General features: G+C 42.6%; 1 protein-coding gene across 1 annotated transcript in view; it reads right to left on the bottom strand.

The window, feature by feature from the left end:
• Nucleotides 1-12,990, bottom strand: part of CCDC80 (coiled-coil domain containing 80) — a 35,372-nt gene that overhangs the window by 3,059 nt on the left and 19,323 nt on the right. The window contains exons 4-6 of the mRNA XM_045785187.2: nucleotides 9,193-9,329; nucleotides 7,408-7,556; nucleotides 1,021-1,124 (exon numbers count right to left, since the gene is read on the bottom strand). Coding sequence (XP_045641143.2) covers nucleotides 1,021-1,124; nucleotides 7,408-7,556; nucleotides 9,193-9,329 — 390 coding nt within the window. The remainder of the gene's footprint in view (nucleotides 1-1,020; nucleotides 1,125-7,407; nucleotides 7,557-9,192; nucleotides 9,330-12,990) is intronic.

The raw sequence follows: 12,990 nt of genomic DNA, 5'->3' as shown, positions 1-12,990 counted from the left end.
ATAAATCAAGCACAGTTTTATAACCAATAAATGATTCTTCTTCCTAGTAGAAGTATCAGAATAATGCTGATTCATCTGTGTTTTAGTTAGGAATGGAATTTTTAAAATCTGTGGCTTCTAGCTACTTTCCCCCTCCCCCATGACTGTCAAAATTCTTCCTCTGTAGAACTGCATTTTAAATGAGATTTCAGTTGTGAATTCCACTTTTGAAACTGTCTCTTGATTCACCATTGAACTTAGTAATAAGTTTCTACGTACCATGCATTTTCCTTTCTATGTGTCCCTATTCAAAATGATACTTTAGGCCACTAGCATAATAATTTTGGTAAAGAAAGCAAATGTTAGTTTTCAAAACACTGAACAGTTCACTACAAAAAATAAATAATAAACTATGTTTCTCTTTGAACTACTTGTCCTAAAAATAAGATTCTGTTTAACAGATCTTGTTGTCTTTGGTGTCCAATTACAGATCAAAATCCTTTTTAAGGGAAGGGCAATATAGTACAGTATGCTTCCATTAATATATTAATTCTCAAAGCCATTCCTGTTTTACAAAAGACATTTAATCTATGGAGAAGGACCCAGTGTTTGTAGCTAAGTATTATCTAAGTAAATGATGATAGCTGGGTTTTCCGTTGTTGAGACAAGTTAAAACAAACAAACAAACAAACAAACAAACAAACAGGAAGGCACATAATACAGATCACTGAAAGCAAAACAGTAGGTATTTTCAAACACTTCAGTGAAGAACTCCAGAGGGGAGAATATTGAAAAAAAAAAAAACCAAAAAAACCCAAAACAAAACAAAATAAAAAAAGAAAGAAAAACAAAAAAACCCTCCAGTTGACTAAGGTTCCAGTCTGAAAGCAACTTTATACTCAATACAACTGAGTAAGTGTCTGGGAATCTCCAGTCTGGACCGAGGAGTATTTGGATGATCTAAGCTTCTCTGTTCCATTTTAGAATTGACCAGCAAGAGCGTGGAATGGGAAAACAGGGATGACGAGGCTTCCCACTCACCAAAATTGCAGGCCTGGCCACTGAGGGCCGAGAGCTGCTGTGAATAGGCCCAGTCTTCATCATTAGGGGCAGAGATCACCAGCAACCGCCTTCTCCATCGGAACCTGGAACAAGCAGAAGGCTGTGATTACTGCTTCAAACAATAGAGGCTAGTGTACAAAATCGGAGTCCCTTTGGCTGTCGGGTTTGCCTGTGCCCAGAATAAAAAACACTGGCCCTTAGAAATATCTCATAGTTCCTCAAAGCCATGAAGCTGCATTTCCACATTTCTTGCACTTTTTCTGTTATAACTCCACGGTCTGCCTACTGTGGCATTTGCATGAAGCATCACGCATGAGTCTGGCCCCCACGACCAGTGGGGTCACCTGGGGAGACACAAAGCTCTCAGACACCACAAAGACTGGCCAAAATGGTATGTTATATTGTAGCCACAGAAATAAGGAACCAGAAGGGAACTGAAGAAAACTCAAGTTCTTAAGAGTTCACTAGGGCATCGAGGGGGTTAAGAATCGAATGTATGGACAGGAAAGAGAGTAGAAAAAGAGAACTAAATTTAAAGTGGGTGACAGTGACAGGGTGACAGTGACAGGAAGGAAAATGGGGAAGGTGTTCAAAGGGTCAAGAAGGATTCCTGGAAAAACTAAGCCCTAGGGGTCTTTCTCGATAGCTGGTGATTCTTCAGAGGCAAATGTAAGTTCTAAAAGGTAGCCTACCATCATTAGTAAGAACCAACATTATAGAGTCCTCCTGTGATGGGGCTGCACCTAGAGCCTAGGACTGCAGCATCTGTGGTCAACCTGTTTCTGCTCCAACACCATAGGGTAGCAGAAAGGGCTTTCGTCTTATAACCTGAGTTCATGTTTTGTCACTGCTAACTTTTTGGGTTCCTTGGGCATGTCGCTGAGTTCATCTAAGTCTCAGTTTTTCCTTATCTTTAGAACTGAAAATAGCATCTACTTCAAAGAGGTGATAGCACCTAAGAATTAAAGGAAAACCCATCAGTGTAAGTTGTCCGTGTGCTGGTGTAGATATAGATGGTGGCCCTATCTGCGGGCTTCTAGATGTAGAACTTTCTGTCGATAGCCCTTGGGCATCCATCTATTATGCTGCCGTACAATAAGGGATCCAGTCCTTATGTTTGTGTAGCGTTTCGTAGCCCACGTTCATCTACACGGACATTAGAGGTCAGGGTAGGCACAGCCTATTCATCTGACAGATGAAAAAGTGGGGCTTAGAGAAGAGAAGTAATTTGCCTAACTAGCAAATCGAAGAGGTGGTACCAAAAATCGAGTTTCTCTGACTCCCAGGACAATGGTCTCCCTCGTCTATCACCCTCAGAGATCCTGAGGCGTGGCCGACACAGTCGAGTCCCTCAGGAGATAAGAAGGAGAGAAGGTATGCAACCAAGGGCTAACAGCATGGAGTTGTCTCCACTTCCACTTTCGCTGGAGGCGGGGTTTTGCTTCCTGCCTTCCGTGCAGACAACTGTGGGGTGTTAGTACACTCGCTGAGCTGGAAGCCAGTTGATTTTATTCATGACTTCTCTCCCTGTGCCCATTCTAGCCTCACAGTGAACATGAGCATTTTCAACCCCAAAGAAAATGGCCTCCTGGGGGAATAGTGGTTTGGGTGAATGAGAGAAAATGATAGTCTGATGAAATACGACCTCTGAATGGATGCCTGTAGCAAGGCTCGCCAAGAGCTGCTTGCTATGACATTACATTCGCTTCCTCTGCTTCTTTCTCTTCAAGGGGAAAGAAAAACTAAAATCTCCACTGGGGATAGGGAGATGAAGGGGTTTGGCATGGAGGAGGGGAGAGGAGCATCTGAGACTGTCCAAGATCTCCTGGGAAAGGGAACAGTGACTGCCGTCGGATCACAGACACGGTCTCCTGTACCCTCCCTGCTTCCTTAGGAGGCATGCCAGCCCAGCACTGGCCCCTCAGCCAGCATCCAAACCAGGCCAGCCTTCCTGGCCTCACACAGAGCCGTAGGGTATCCTCGAAGGAGCTATTTTGGGTGAGGTATATTTTGGCTTGTTTACCTGCGTGCACCACTGAATGCTGTCCTGATTGGACAGGGACAGGATCTGAGACTCCCTGTCGCAGACACAGCCAGGCAAAGGTCCTTTCCCCTAAGTGATGATTCTTTCTCCCACGGACCTTTACATTAAGATACAAGGCTCCAGCTGGCGACACCGAAGGAAATCACTTGCATAGGGCTAGCAAGAGATGTCAGTGTGGCCCAGATCCTTGTTTTGGACAAATTGTTCTCCTGTCACTTTAACGTATCAGTAAATAAAAATTCTATGAGCTGTGTGTGTGTGTTTGCTTCTCTAACTGGCATTCCCAAATTAGTGTGCATTTGCCCACTCTTTGGGGCTTCTGTCTCAGAGGAACGTAATTATAGCCTGAACCAGATGCGTGTCACTGAAGACCAGACTGGCTTCAGAGTCTGGTCAGCTGAAACCAGGCTGTATAGACTCACCAACAACTCAGCAAATTTGAAGGAAAATTCTGATTGGATACTTATTTATTTATAGAACTGCTATTTTTAAAAAAATCCTTTTTCAGTTCTCTTTGCCTGGGTTTCAATCCTGAGGTGTTTACTAAATCTCTTCCTACCTCTCCCTTCATGACAAAGCTCTCTAACTAGGAGCTGAAAAACTGGTACTAATACTACTAATAGCCAGTGTTCGTTGATCACTCACTTTGTACTAGGCTGTGGGCCCTCGTTACCTTAATTTTTATTTTATTTTATTTTATTTTTTAAAAGATTTTACTTACTCATTTGACAGAGAGGTAAGAGAGCCAGAGAGCACAAGTGGGGGGAATGGCAGAGGGAGAGGGAGAAGCAGGTTCCCCGCCGAGCAGGGGATCAGACGAGGGGCTCTATCCCAGGGCCCTAATATCATGACCTGAGCTGAAGGCAGGAGCTTAATGGACTGAGCCACCCAGGCGCCCCACCCCTCATCATTACCTCTAGTACTGAATTTATCTTTCACAACAATCTTAAGAATAGATACACTTATTATCCGCGTTTTGCAAATGAGAAAACCAAAACCCAGAGAAGTTAAGTCATCAGCCCAAGGTCACGCAACGAATACGTGGAAAAACCAGGAATCTAACTCAGGGCTGTCTTACTCATGCCTTTAGGTAATACACGATCCCACCTGAACTTTTAAGATCAATGATAACTATCAGCACGGTGATTTCATGAGTTGTGACCACAAATCACGCACAAGTCTAGGACGTCCGAATTATAATCCTCTCCATCCTCAGTACCTACAGCAGGTGCCTGTTCCTGACATAGTACTGAATATTAAAGCCCATAAGGCTCTGATGACCGAAGGAAAATACATTTATATATCATTGTGTCCTGTCCAGAACAAACGGCTTTAGATGAAAAATGTGCATACAAGTCTTAAAGATATGCCGAATTCGGATCAGTGATCAACAGGAATGAGCGCTGCAACTTTTGTGTGTGATCGAAATTGAGATCATGTCAAGCCTTCCCTGTCAAGGTTTGAAACCCATGACACAGTAATTATAAAAAGACAGCCTGCCTGGGGATGGTAAGAGAAATCTCTCAGAATGTCTGTAGCTGTTGGTCTCAGGGCTGGCCCAAATCCGTGGCTATAAATACAACAAAGAGCTGGGTGGTAACTGTCTGCTGTCGAGGATGGGCAACCTGAGTTTACAGGGCTGGTTCAGCAGGTAAGCACCTTTTGGTCCTGGAAGATTTAGAACTAAGAGGAGAACGTTTTCAAAGAATCACAGTGATAATAGATACTTCTAAGAAGGATCCTGGTCTTCTTTATATACATCATTTAAGTTCTTGTGAAACTTAAGAGAATTTGGTTTAATAAAATAACAACCTTGAAACTTTAAATTGGAATGTGCAATTGAGCAATTAGCTTAGATGTGTGGTTTTCAGTCGTGTGCAGTTGTTGGAACATCCGAGAAAACTTTAGATTCACTGTGTTTACAAGATTCCTGGATCATTTAAGTACTCAGCAAGGTTTTGTTTGTTCATTTCAAGCAATTCAAAAATACATAATAAATGTAAAATGGCTGTTTGAAATAATAACATTGTTTAATTATGGAGTTTGTAAGCAAGACCAAATATTGTTCAAAGCCCCTTAAAAGTGATAGCTAAAATTTGCTAGGCGGTAAATAGAATAATATGATTTAAAAGCCTAACTTAAAGTTTAAGAGAGAGCTACGGTCTTAAATTTATAACTTGAATATATTCAACACTAATTGTGAAAATCAAAAGTGAACTTCTAAAGACTCTTATCTGCCAAAAGAAAGGTAGAGGGAAGGAATTGAAGGAAGGAAGGAAGGAAGAAAGGAAGGAAGGAAGGGAAAGGAGAGAGGCAGGGGGAAGGGAAGAAAGGAAGGAAAGGGGAGGAAGGGAAGGAAAGGGGGGAAGGAAGGCAGAGGGAGGGGAGAGGAGAGCAGGGGAAGGAAGGAAGGAAGGAAGGAAGGAAGGAAGGAAGGAAGGAAGGAAGGAAGGAAGGAAGGAAGGAAGGAAGGGAGGGAAAGGAAGAAAAACACCTCAAGGGCAAGAGAAGGCTTTTATCATCAATCTTCTAAGTCAGTGCCAGCAAGAGGGATGACCTTGGATCAGAAGTTGATGTTTCAGTGCCCCCAAGACTAGACAAAGAGCCATCTGCCCAGTGGGCATGCTCCTTCCATCTTCTTTCCAGATGCTTGCACTGCACTGAAAATTTGAGTGAAGGAAGAACCTCAGGTTCCTTTCAGCTCTGAAATCCTGTGGTTTTAGGGATATTTCCCTTTGCTTCAAACTCTGGGCTTCTGGGTCCAAGACTAAAACTAATTCACATTCTATTTTCAAAAGGAGTATTTGATAAAAATGTGGATGTTGGGACCCAGACCCTGCCGGGGTCACTGAGTCCTAGAACTGGCACTAGCTCAGTGTCGACAGAAAGTTAGTTACTTTTCTCCGTTAGCCTCAGCTGTCCCACCCACAACACAACAATAGTTACAGTATTCAGATCCTAGGATTGTTGTAAAGATTAAACTCGAGAAGGAAGAGAAAGTGCTTGGCACAGAGGCAGGCATACAAAAAGTGATCCCTTGGGGTGTCTGGGTGGCTCAGTTAGGTGTCCAACTCTTGATTTTGGCTCAGGTCATGATCTCGGGGTCATGAGATGGAGCCCCCTCTTGGGCTCTGTGCTGGGCATGGAGCCTGCTTAAGATTCTCTCTCTCTCCCTTTCCCTCTGCCCTTCCCCCGGCTCCCACTCGTGCACTTTCAAAAAGTGATCCCAGCAACTCTGGGGTGTAGTGAAGGCTACTTGCTAATATTTTCACACATGGGTAAGATTTTTAAGGCAAGTTAATTAAGAAGCATAGAGAAGTCAACATAGCTAGTAAATTGCAGACCCAAAACTTGGATGAACAACAAGTCCTTTGCTCTTTACACATCGTGAGGTTCTCTTTTAAAAGACCCAAGTGTCCTTAATCGAGAGGGATTTGGATGACCCATCCACTTACTAGTCATAGAATTCTGGACTCTCCAACTTACATATGGAGAATATGCTTTATGGACGCAAGTAAGGAAGTTAACGGCTTCCAAGTTAATGAGTCCCCAAGTAAGAGCTTGTCCGTTTCTGGAGCCTCTCAGCCACACAGTACAGCTAGGTGTGGGGGGTGAGGTGGGGAGGTGTTACGCTGAGATCTCTGTGCGTTTATCTGTTGTGGGTGGAATTTCTGCAGCTTTACACCTCCTAGGGCCCCAAAGGCCCTGTAGAATTTTCATCCAACACGGGGGAAGGGACAGAGAAGGGAGAAAGTGGAGCAATTTTTTAAAACAATCTTGTCTGTGTATTTATTAAAATGTTCCTGCAATGGTTTTCAATAAACCCTACTCCCCAGGGAATCAGGGATCTGGGTAAGAGGATTTCTCCTTTCGAGGTCCTGCAGGGGGCTTTTCTTAGAAGGAAGCAGAAAATCAAGCAGAGTGTTTCAAATCCTGTTTGGAACCAGAGAGGCCTAATAAATAAACACGTAAAATATAAATGCTGTATACAGAGCCCTCTAAATTCGCTGACAGAATAAATGAACCCTCCCAGGTCCAAATTCTTTATTCTGTGCCAAAAAAGGAGCAGAAAAGAGAAAAAAGACCTATCCAAAGTCACCAAATCAACATTCAAGCTTGGAGCTGACCCCAGTCAACCTTGCGACCAACCTCCCTTTCGACAGGAAAAGACTAAACCCACTGGCCAGAGGGCTGTGAAGCAGACAGACCTTTCACCAGGGAAGGTTGGCACACAGGTCTACTCTGTGTTTCCTTGGCCTTTTCATTAGCTCACCCAGAACACCTTCCCACCTGCCTCCTCAGGGACTCCAAAGGTGGGGTACCTGGATAGGAAGTTTTCCAATGACTGCTTCTTGTCTTCCTTGCAAACAATGCCCTCCTTCTTCTGCTTTTCCATGTCTTTGATTCGGGACTGGAATGTATCGATCAAATCGAACACAGACTTCATTGATATAGGCACCTCATAGTATTGCTGTTTAAGATAGAATAGAAAGCATATAGTGTATAAGGGTGTTTCTTCCCTCTGTTCGGAGGAGAGGGCCTGGGAGAATTCAGGAGAGCGCTGGAGAAAATCAGAGCCTGCAGGGTTCATTGATTTATAAACTTTCTTCCGCAAATGTACATCTGCTGATGTTTGGAGGTTCAGAATCCATGAAACAACGTCCCTTACCTTTTATGAGAATTTCTGAACTGCATACCTTTTATTGGAAAGGGTCCGTGCCTTCCTCATCACACATATCTTAGGTCTGTTTCCTTACCTCTGGGACTAAACTGGTTCCTATTCATTACACAACTGGAGAGAAGGTGAGAAATGCTATAACCAACACAGGAATAGAATAATCTGTTCGAGTATCTGACCTGAACTATAAGGTTATTTTCCACCAGAGGGAGGACTGTTCTGTGGTCATCAGGAATCTACATAAACAGTTTGTGATTCCCAGAGACTGTTTTATTGAGCAAGTGTCACTTAAAATTACGTCATGTTTCTACACGTATTCTCAGAAAAAAGTTGGACTCCAACTTAAAGATAATGCACTTCAGTTTCCTGGATCATAGCTGTCTGGACTTACAACGACAACCTAGGATGGATTTGAGGGCGGCTGAGCACAGGCAGCGTAAACTAGAGAGAAGTCTGGACATAGCTTGGAACTATGCCCCCAGTGGGAATTCAGTAAACTAGAATGTGAAAGCTAGCAGAGCCCTTTGGGCCCATCTAGTCCAGGCCCTCGCATTAGAGGTGGGGCTACACAAGTGAGGAATAGATTAATAAAAGGCCTCTCTCCAGATCCAGAAGAAGACTGCAAGCTGGATCAGCTATTCTGTTAGCCCGGGGGACCTTTTCCCTGATGATTTTCACGTAAGCATGGTATGCTATTGTGTACCAGAATAGTTAAGATGTGCAGGCTGGAGCCTGCCTGTATAGGTATGAAGGGCAGTGCTAACTGGGCGAACTTCGGCAAGTTCCTTAACCACTCTGGGCCTCTCTTTGTTCTGCGAAATAAAGGTAATACTTGTCATTTATCTCAGAGGTTTGAGATAGGGATTGTAAAGGGTTGAGGTGACTGCCTGGCATGAGAAAAACACAATAAAGTTAGATATTTTGTTATTATTTTTATAATTATTATTAGTGTTACTACATGGCACAGTTTTTCATGGCTCAGAACCTCTGTCCCCAAGCACAGGAAGAAAGGTATAGAACTCTACTGTCTTGTCCATGTTGGATCAGGAGGTACACTTCCAGGCCTTTCCAGAGTAGGTCTATGCTAAATCTGGCTTTTCTGAAGGAAGAAGCCAAATACTCTTCACCTTTTATCCCTTGGGACTGGCACATCATAGCTATTCAACCGGTGTCTGATGAGTGCTTGACCCTGAATCTGGTCTGAGTCAAACAGCTGGGCCACAGGAGGCCATCCAACCCAGCTCTTTCCATAGACTGCATTTCTAGGCACAAACTCTATAGGGCAACAGGGAATATCTGAACCATTCCAAAACTTTCCCACTATAAAATAATTTGTGCCTATTCATATGTTTAATCGATTCATTGACAAAAAATTCAGAGTTGCTATTCTAAGGACTAGACCCGTATCATTTAAAACAGAAACCCATACCTTGACTCTCAGGTCCACATCTGTGAGCACCATGAAGAAGTCATTATAGGTCATTCCATATTCTTTCCTCAGCTCACCGATGAGATGCTGGTCTACCAAGTCCTCATCATCCACCACTCGCATGGGTTTTTCATTATCTTAAGGAAAATGAAATGTGAATAAATATAGGTGTGACAAGACAGAAATAAGTGGGAAGCGAATGGGTGAAGGCTCTGGGTCTCCATCCTGAGTTAATTAGAATAGCTTTCATTAATTGTACACATTCAACTAATATTTTATTTGAATAAAAGTTTCCCAAGTGAATAAGTAAATATAGAAATAAATGAATAAACTGATTTTGAAAGTCAGTCTTGTACAGATGATTAAGCCCCATCTCTGTCTGCCTTGGTCATAGTGAATCAGAAGGAGCAAAGTGAGAGTGAAGGCGGCTGAGTCATCCCTGGAAGAAGACTGCCAATTCTGCCCTGGGAATGAGTCATCACTCCACCTCACCAAGGAGTTTTCAAATTTATTTTAGTTTTAGTTATTCATCTAGTTGAGTCTAAAATCTGTGTTTTTTCCTCACTTTTATTAGAGAATCACTTTGGGACTCAGTGAACTATGTCATTGCTATAGAGAAAAATAAGCCTAGGTTCAAACTTGGCCACAGGTTCATTTTAGGTCCAAAAATGTAGGGCTCTTCATTATACAAATGCTGTAAGTGAATATAATTTCAAGCCAAGTGGTACTAAATGTATGGGAAGTTTTTAACCATTATGTATTTTTTTTAAACATCAAGCCCTAAAAATAAATTATTAGTTTGAAATGGTTCTCGAAGATGTCATTAGGTTGATGGGAAGTATGAACATGGCAACTCTTATGTCTCTGGGATCACAACATTTCTGAGATGAAAATGCTACTTCCTTCCCTTACGAGTCATAGTATTTCCCTCCACCCCACTAAAATTTTTCTCTGCAAAATAATCCCTTGTACTTAAAAAAATGTGAAAAATTCAAGTTAGCAAATATGTGATAATAGATGTATTAGTGAAAAGATTCTATCAGGTACCATCCACATAGCTACCCAATGAGTAATCCTGGAGTAGAAACAACCACAGTTTTGCAGATACAGAGGTTACAGAGCTTGTGTACCATAGACCATTGCTCTTTTATGGATAAAAAGGGGATGAAAACAGTTTAACTATTACTTTGGTTTATTTGATTAGGATCACTGAACGTATACAAACAAGGAAACTGATTTCCCCCAAAGCCGATCAAAACTCGAGAAGACTCTATTTTCCTCCCCCAAATTGTGACAGGTCATGGAGGAGGCTCAGAGGCATGGGAGCTGACAGCTTCTATGAGGGCCAAGCACTGTCTGCAAAATGAAAAATGACATGCTTCATGCGTATGAACTATTTTTTAAATGCATATTTTTGCTGCCATTAATTAATTACAAAGTGATGTAAAAGAATTGCCAGATTCATGTTGGTTTTTGTTTAATGTGTCTCATTGAGCAGAAAAAGCAAGTTGCTGAAGAAAATGCATAGAAGACATTATTTTTGGTTAAAAGGAAATAAAACAAAACACATCTGCACAGGAATAGACACCGGAGAATGTCCAGAAGGACATCTAGCTGGTGACAATGGCTGCTTCTAGGGAATGGAAAAGGTGAGGAGGAAACTTTCACTGTTTACTCCACACATGTCTGTAGTATTTAAAATTTAACAAGTAGCATACTTTACAATTAATAATAATAATAATAATAATAATAATAAGGTAAATCATTAAAAACTGATTTTAAAAATGTTTTTAACTACCGATGATTCTAAAACTTTAAAAACCCGATTTTATCTTGAACCTAGGGATTACCATTTTTAATTCCCAACCTACAGTCATTTTTGCTTTTGTTCATTCAATAAAATATTTGTTGCCAGTGTCCTGAGCTAAGTCTATGCGGGACCCTGAATGCAGAGATAAGTAACTCGGATGGAGTTCAAGTTCCTAAATTAGAATCAAAATTAGACCATTATATCTACCTAACAGAGAAAGTTACATAAACCACTGAATGGCTGCGATGGAAGGAAGTTGGAGATTGTAGGAGATTTCAAAGATGGCCCCAATTCATCACCCCTCTCTACACCTAGACTCTTTGCTCAGAAACTGCAGCTCCCCGTTAAGGTGAATGGGTTAAACTGTTCCGCCTCTTGAATCTGAGCTCATCTATACAACTTGCTTTGGCCAATGCTAGTTGATATTAGCATGGGTGACACAGACAGAGGCTAGAATTGGGCCTGTACATTTGGGATTGCTCTTGCCTCTACCATGGCCATGAGAACATGGCCTAGCCATCCACCCTAGCCTTCTGAAGGATGAGTTACACCAAGTCACCCTGGTCTCAGCCCAGATAGGGCCACTCTAGATCAGCCAACACCTGTTAACCCCTAAAGTGTTCAAGCACAACTAATATCAGTAGGACTGCAAATACATGGACCAGCCTCACCGAGGCTCACCAAGCCCAGCCCAGATGACCAGAACCCTGCAGACATGTGACTGAATGGTTAATAATTCTATGCCACTGAAATGTGTGGGTCTTTGTTACAAAGCCTTATTGCGGTAATAGAGAAGTGATACAGACGTTACTTGGCATAACCCAGTCACGTTATTGAGAAACAATAATCCAGGAAACATATGAAGCAGGAACTGAAGCAGATATTGTGGTGTGTTGTCAGGTCCCACCTTCAGAAGCAAGACCACTCTGAAGGTTAGCAGCCGACTCCCTCTCCAAGAATCACTCTCCTTAGAAAAAAGCTGCCTTTCCCCCAAGTCACACTCTTATTAGGGGGCAGCCCACATTCAATGGTTGATGAGGTGGGGGGGAGGTAAATCTAAAAGACGTCCCCCTTGCCTCGAAGTGGACCACTCTGAAGGGTTGATGGCACTACAATTAAAATTCCCTCTCTGTTCTCTCATATCCCTCACCTCTCATAAGCATTATTCCTGGGAATACTCCCCATTCACCCCGTGCATGCAAATCTCAGAGTCTGAGAGTCTTTTCCCAGAGGATAAACCTATCACAGAGCCCACCGGGGAGTACTAGTTACTAACAGAGTGAGGGTTAAGCCTCAGGGAATATGACTTCACTCTTCTCCAGTGTTCCTTCTAGTTTACCAAAATATGTCCCACTCAAGTATAGAGAGGACCTACGACCAAGATTTAAGCCAAACTTTTTTCTAACTGGGATATAGCAAGAAACCAGTTTCATGGTCTGGTTTCTCCTTTCAACTGAAATATTTTCTGAAACATTTTGACTCAACATTAAAAATAAAACATTTTATACTTCCAGACTACAGAATATCTAACGTCCTAAACGAACGTCTGTGTCAAGGAGGAGAATCTGCCCCCTCCGATGAAAGCACTAATCAGTAGTGGCTGCAAGGACGGGCACAACTCTACTGCGAGACAGTGTTCTCCTCTGGCCCAATTCTGAGCAAGGTGCGTGCAAGGCCAACTCCCAGCTCCAGCGGCACGCCCTGCCCTGTTAGGCTCTGCATTCTGTCTCATTCAGGCTTGAGACAGGACTGGGTAAACGCGAGACTCTCCTTAGTCTGGGAATGCAGCATACATCTGGCAGCTTCTTATTACATTTAACCAAGTTTTGCCAAAGCTCTCCAGTCCTCATTCGCAGGGCTTAGAAGCAAACATTCTTTAGGACACATGCTATAAACAGTCTATGTGGTCTTGATCCAGCTAAACGGATTCCCAGATCCAGACCCATTTGATGGGATTTGGCTATCCCACACAGCTTGTCCCTGACCCA

Source organism: Ursus americanus, chromosome 4 (genome assembly GCF_024610735.1).
Source record: "Ursus americanus isolate L20-20 chromosome 4, mUrsAme1.1.p, whole genome shotgun sequence".
Taxonomy (NCBI): Eukaryota; Metazoa; Chordata; class Mammalia; order Carnivora; family Ursidae; genus Ursus; species Ursus americanus.
This window is presented reverse-complemented; position numbering and strand designations above follow the sequence as displayed.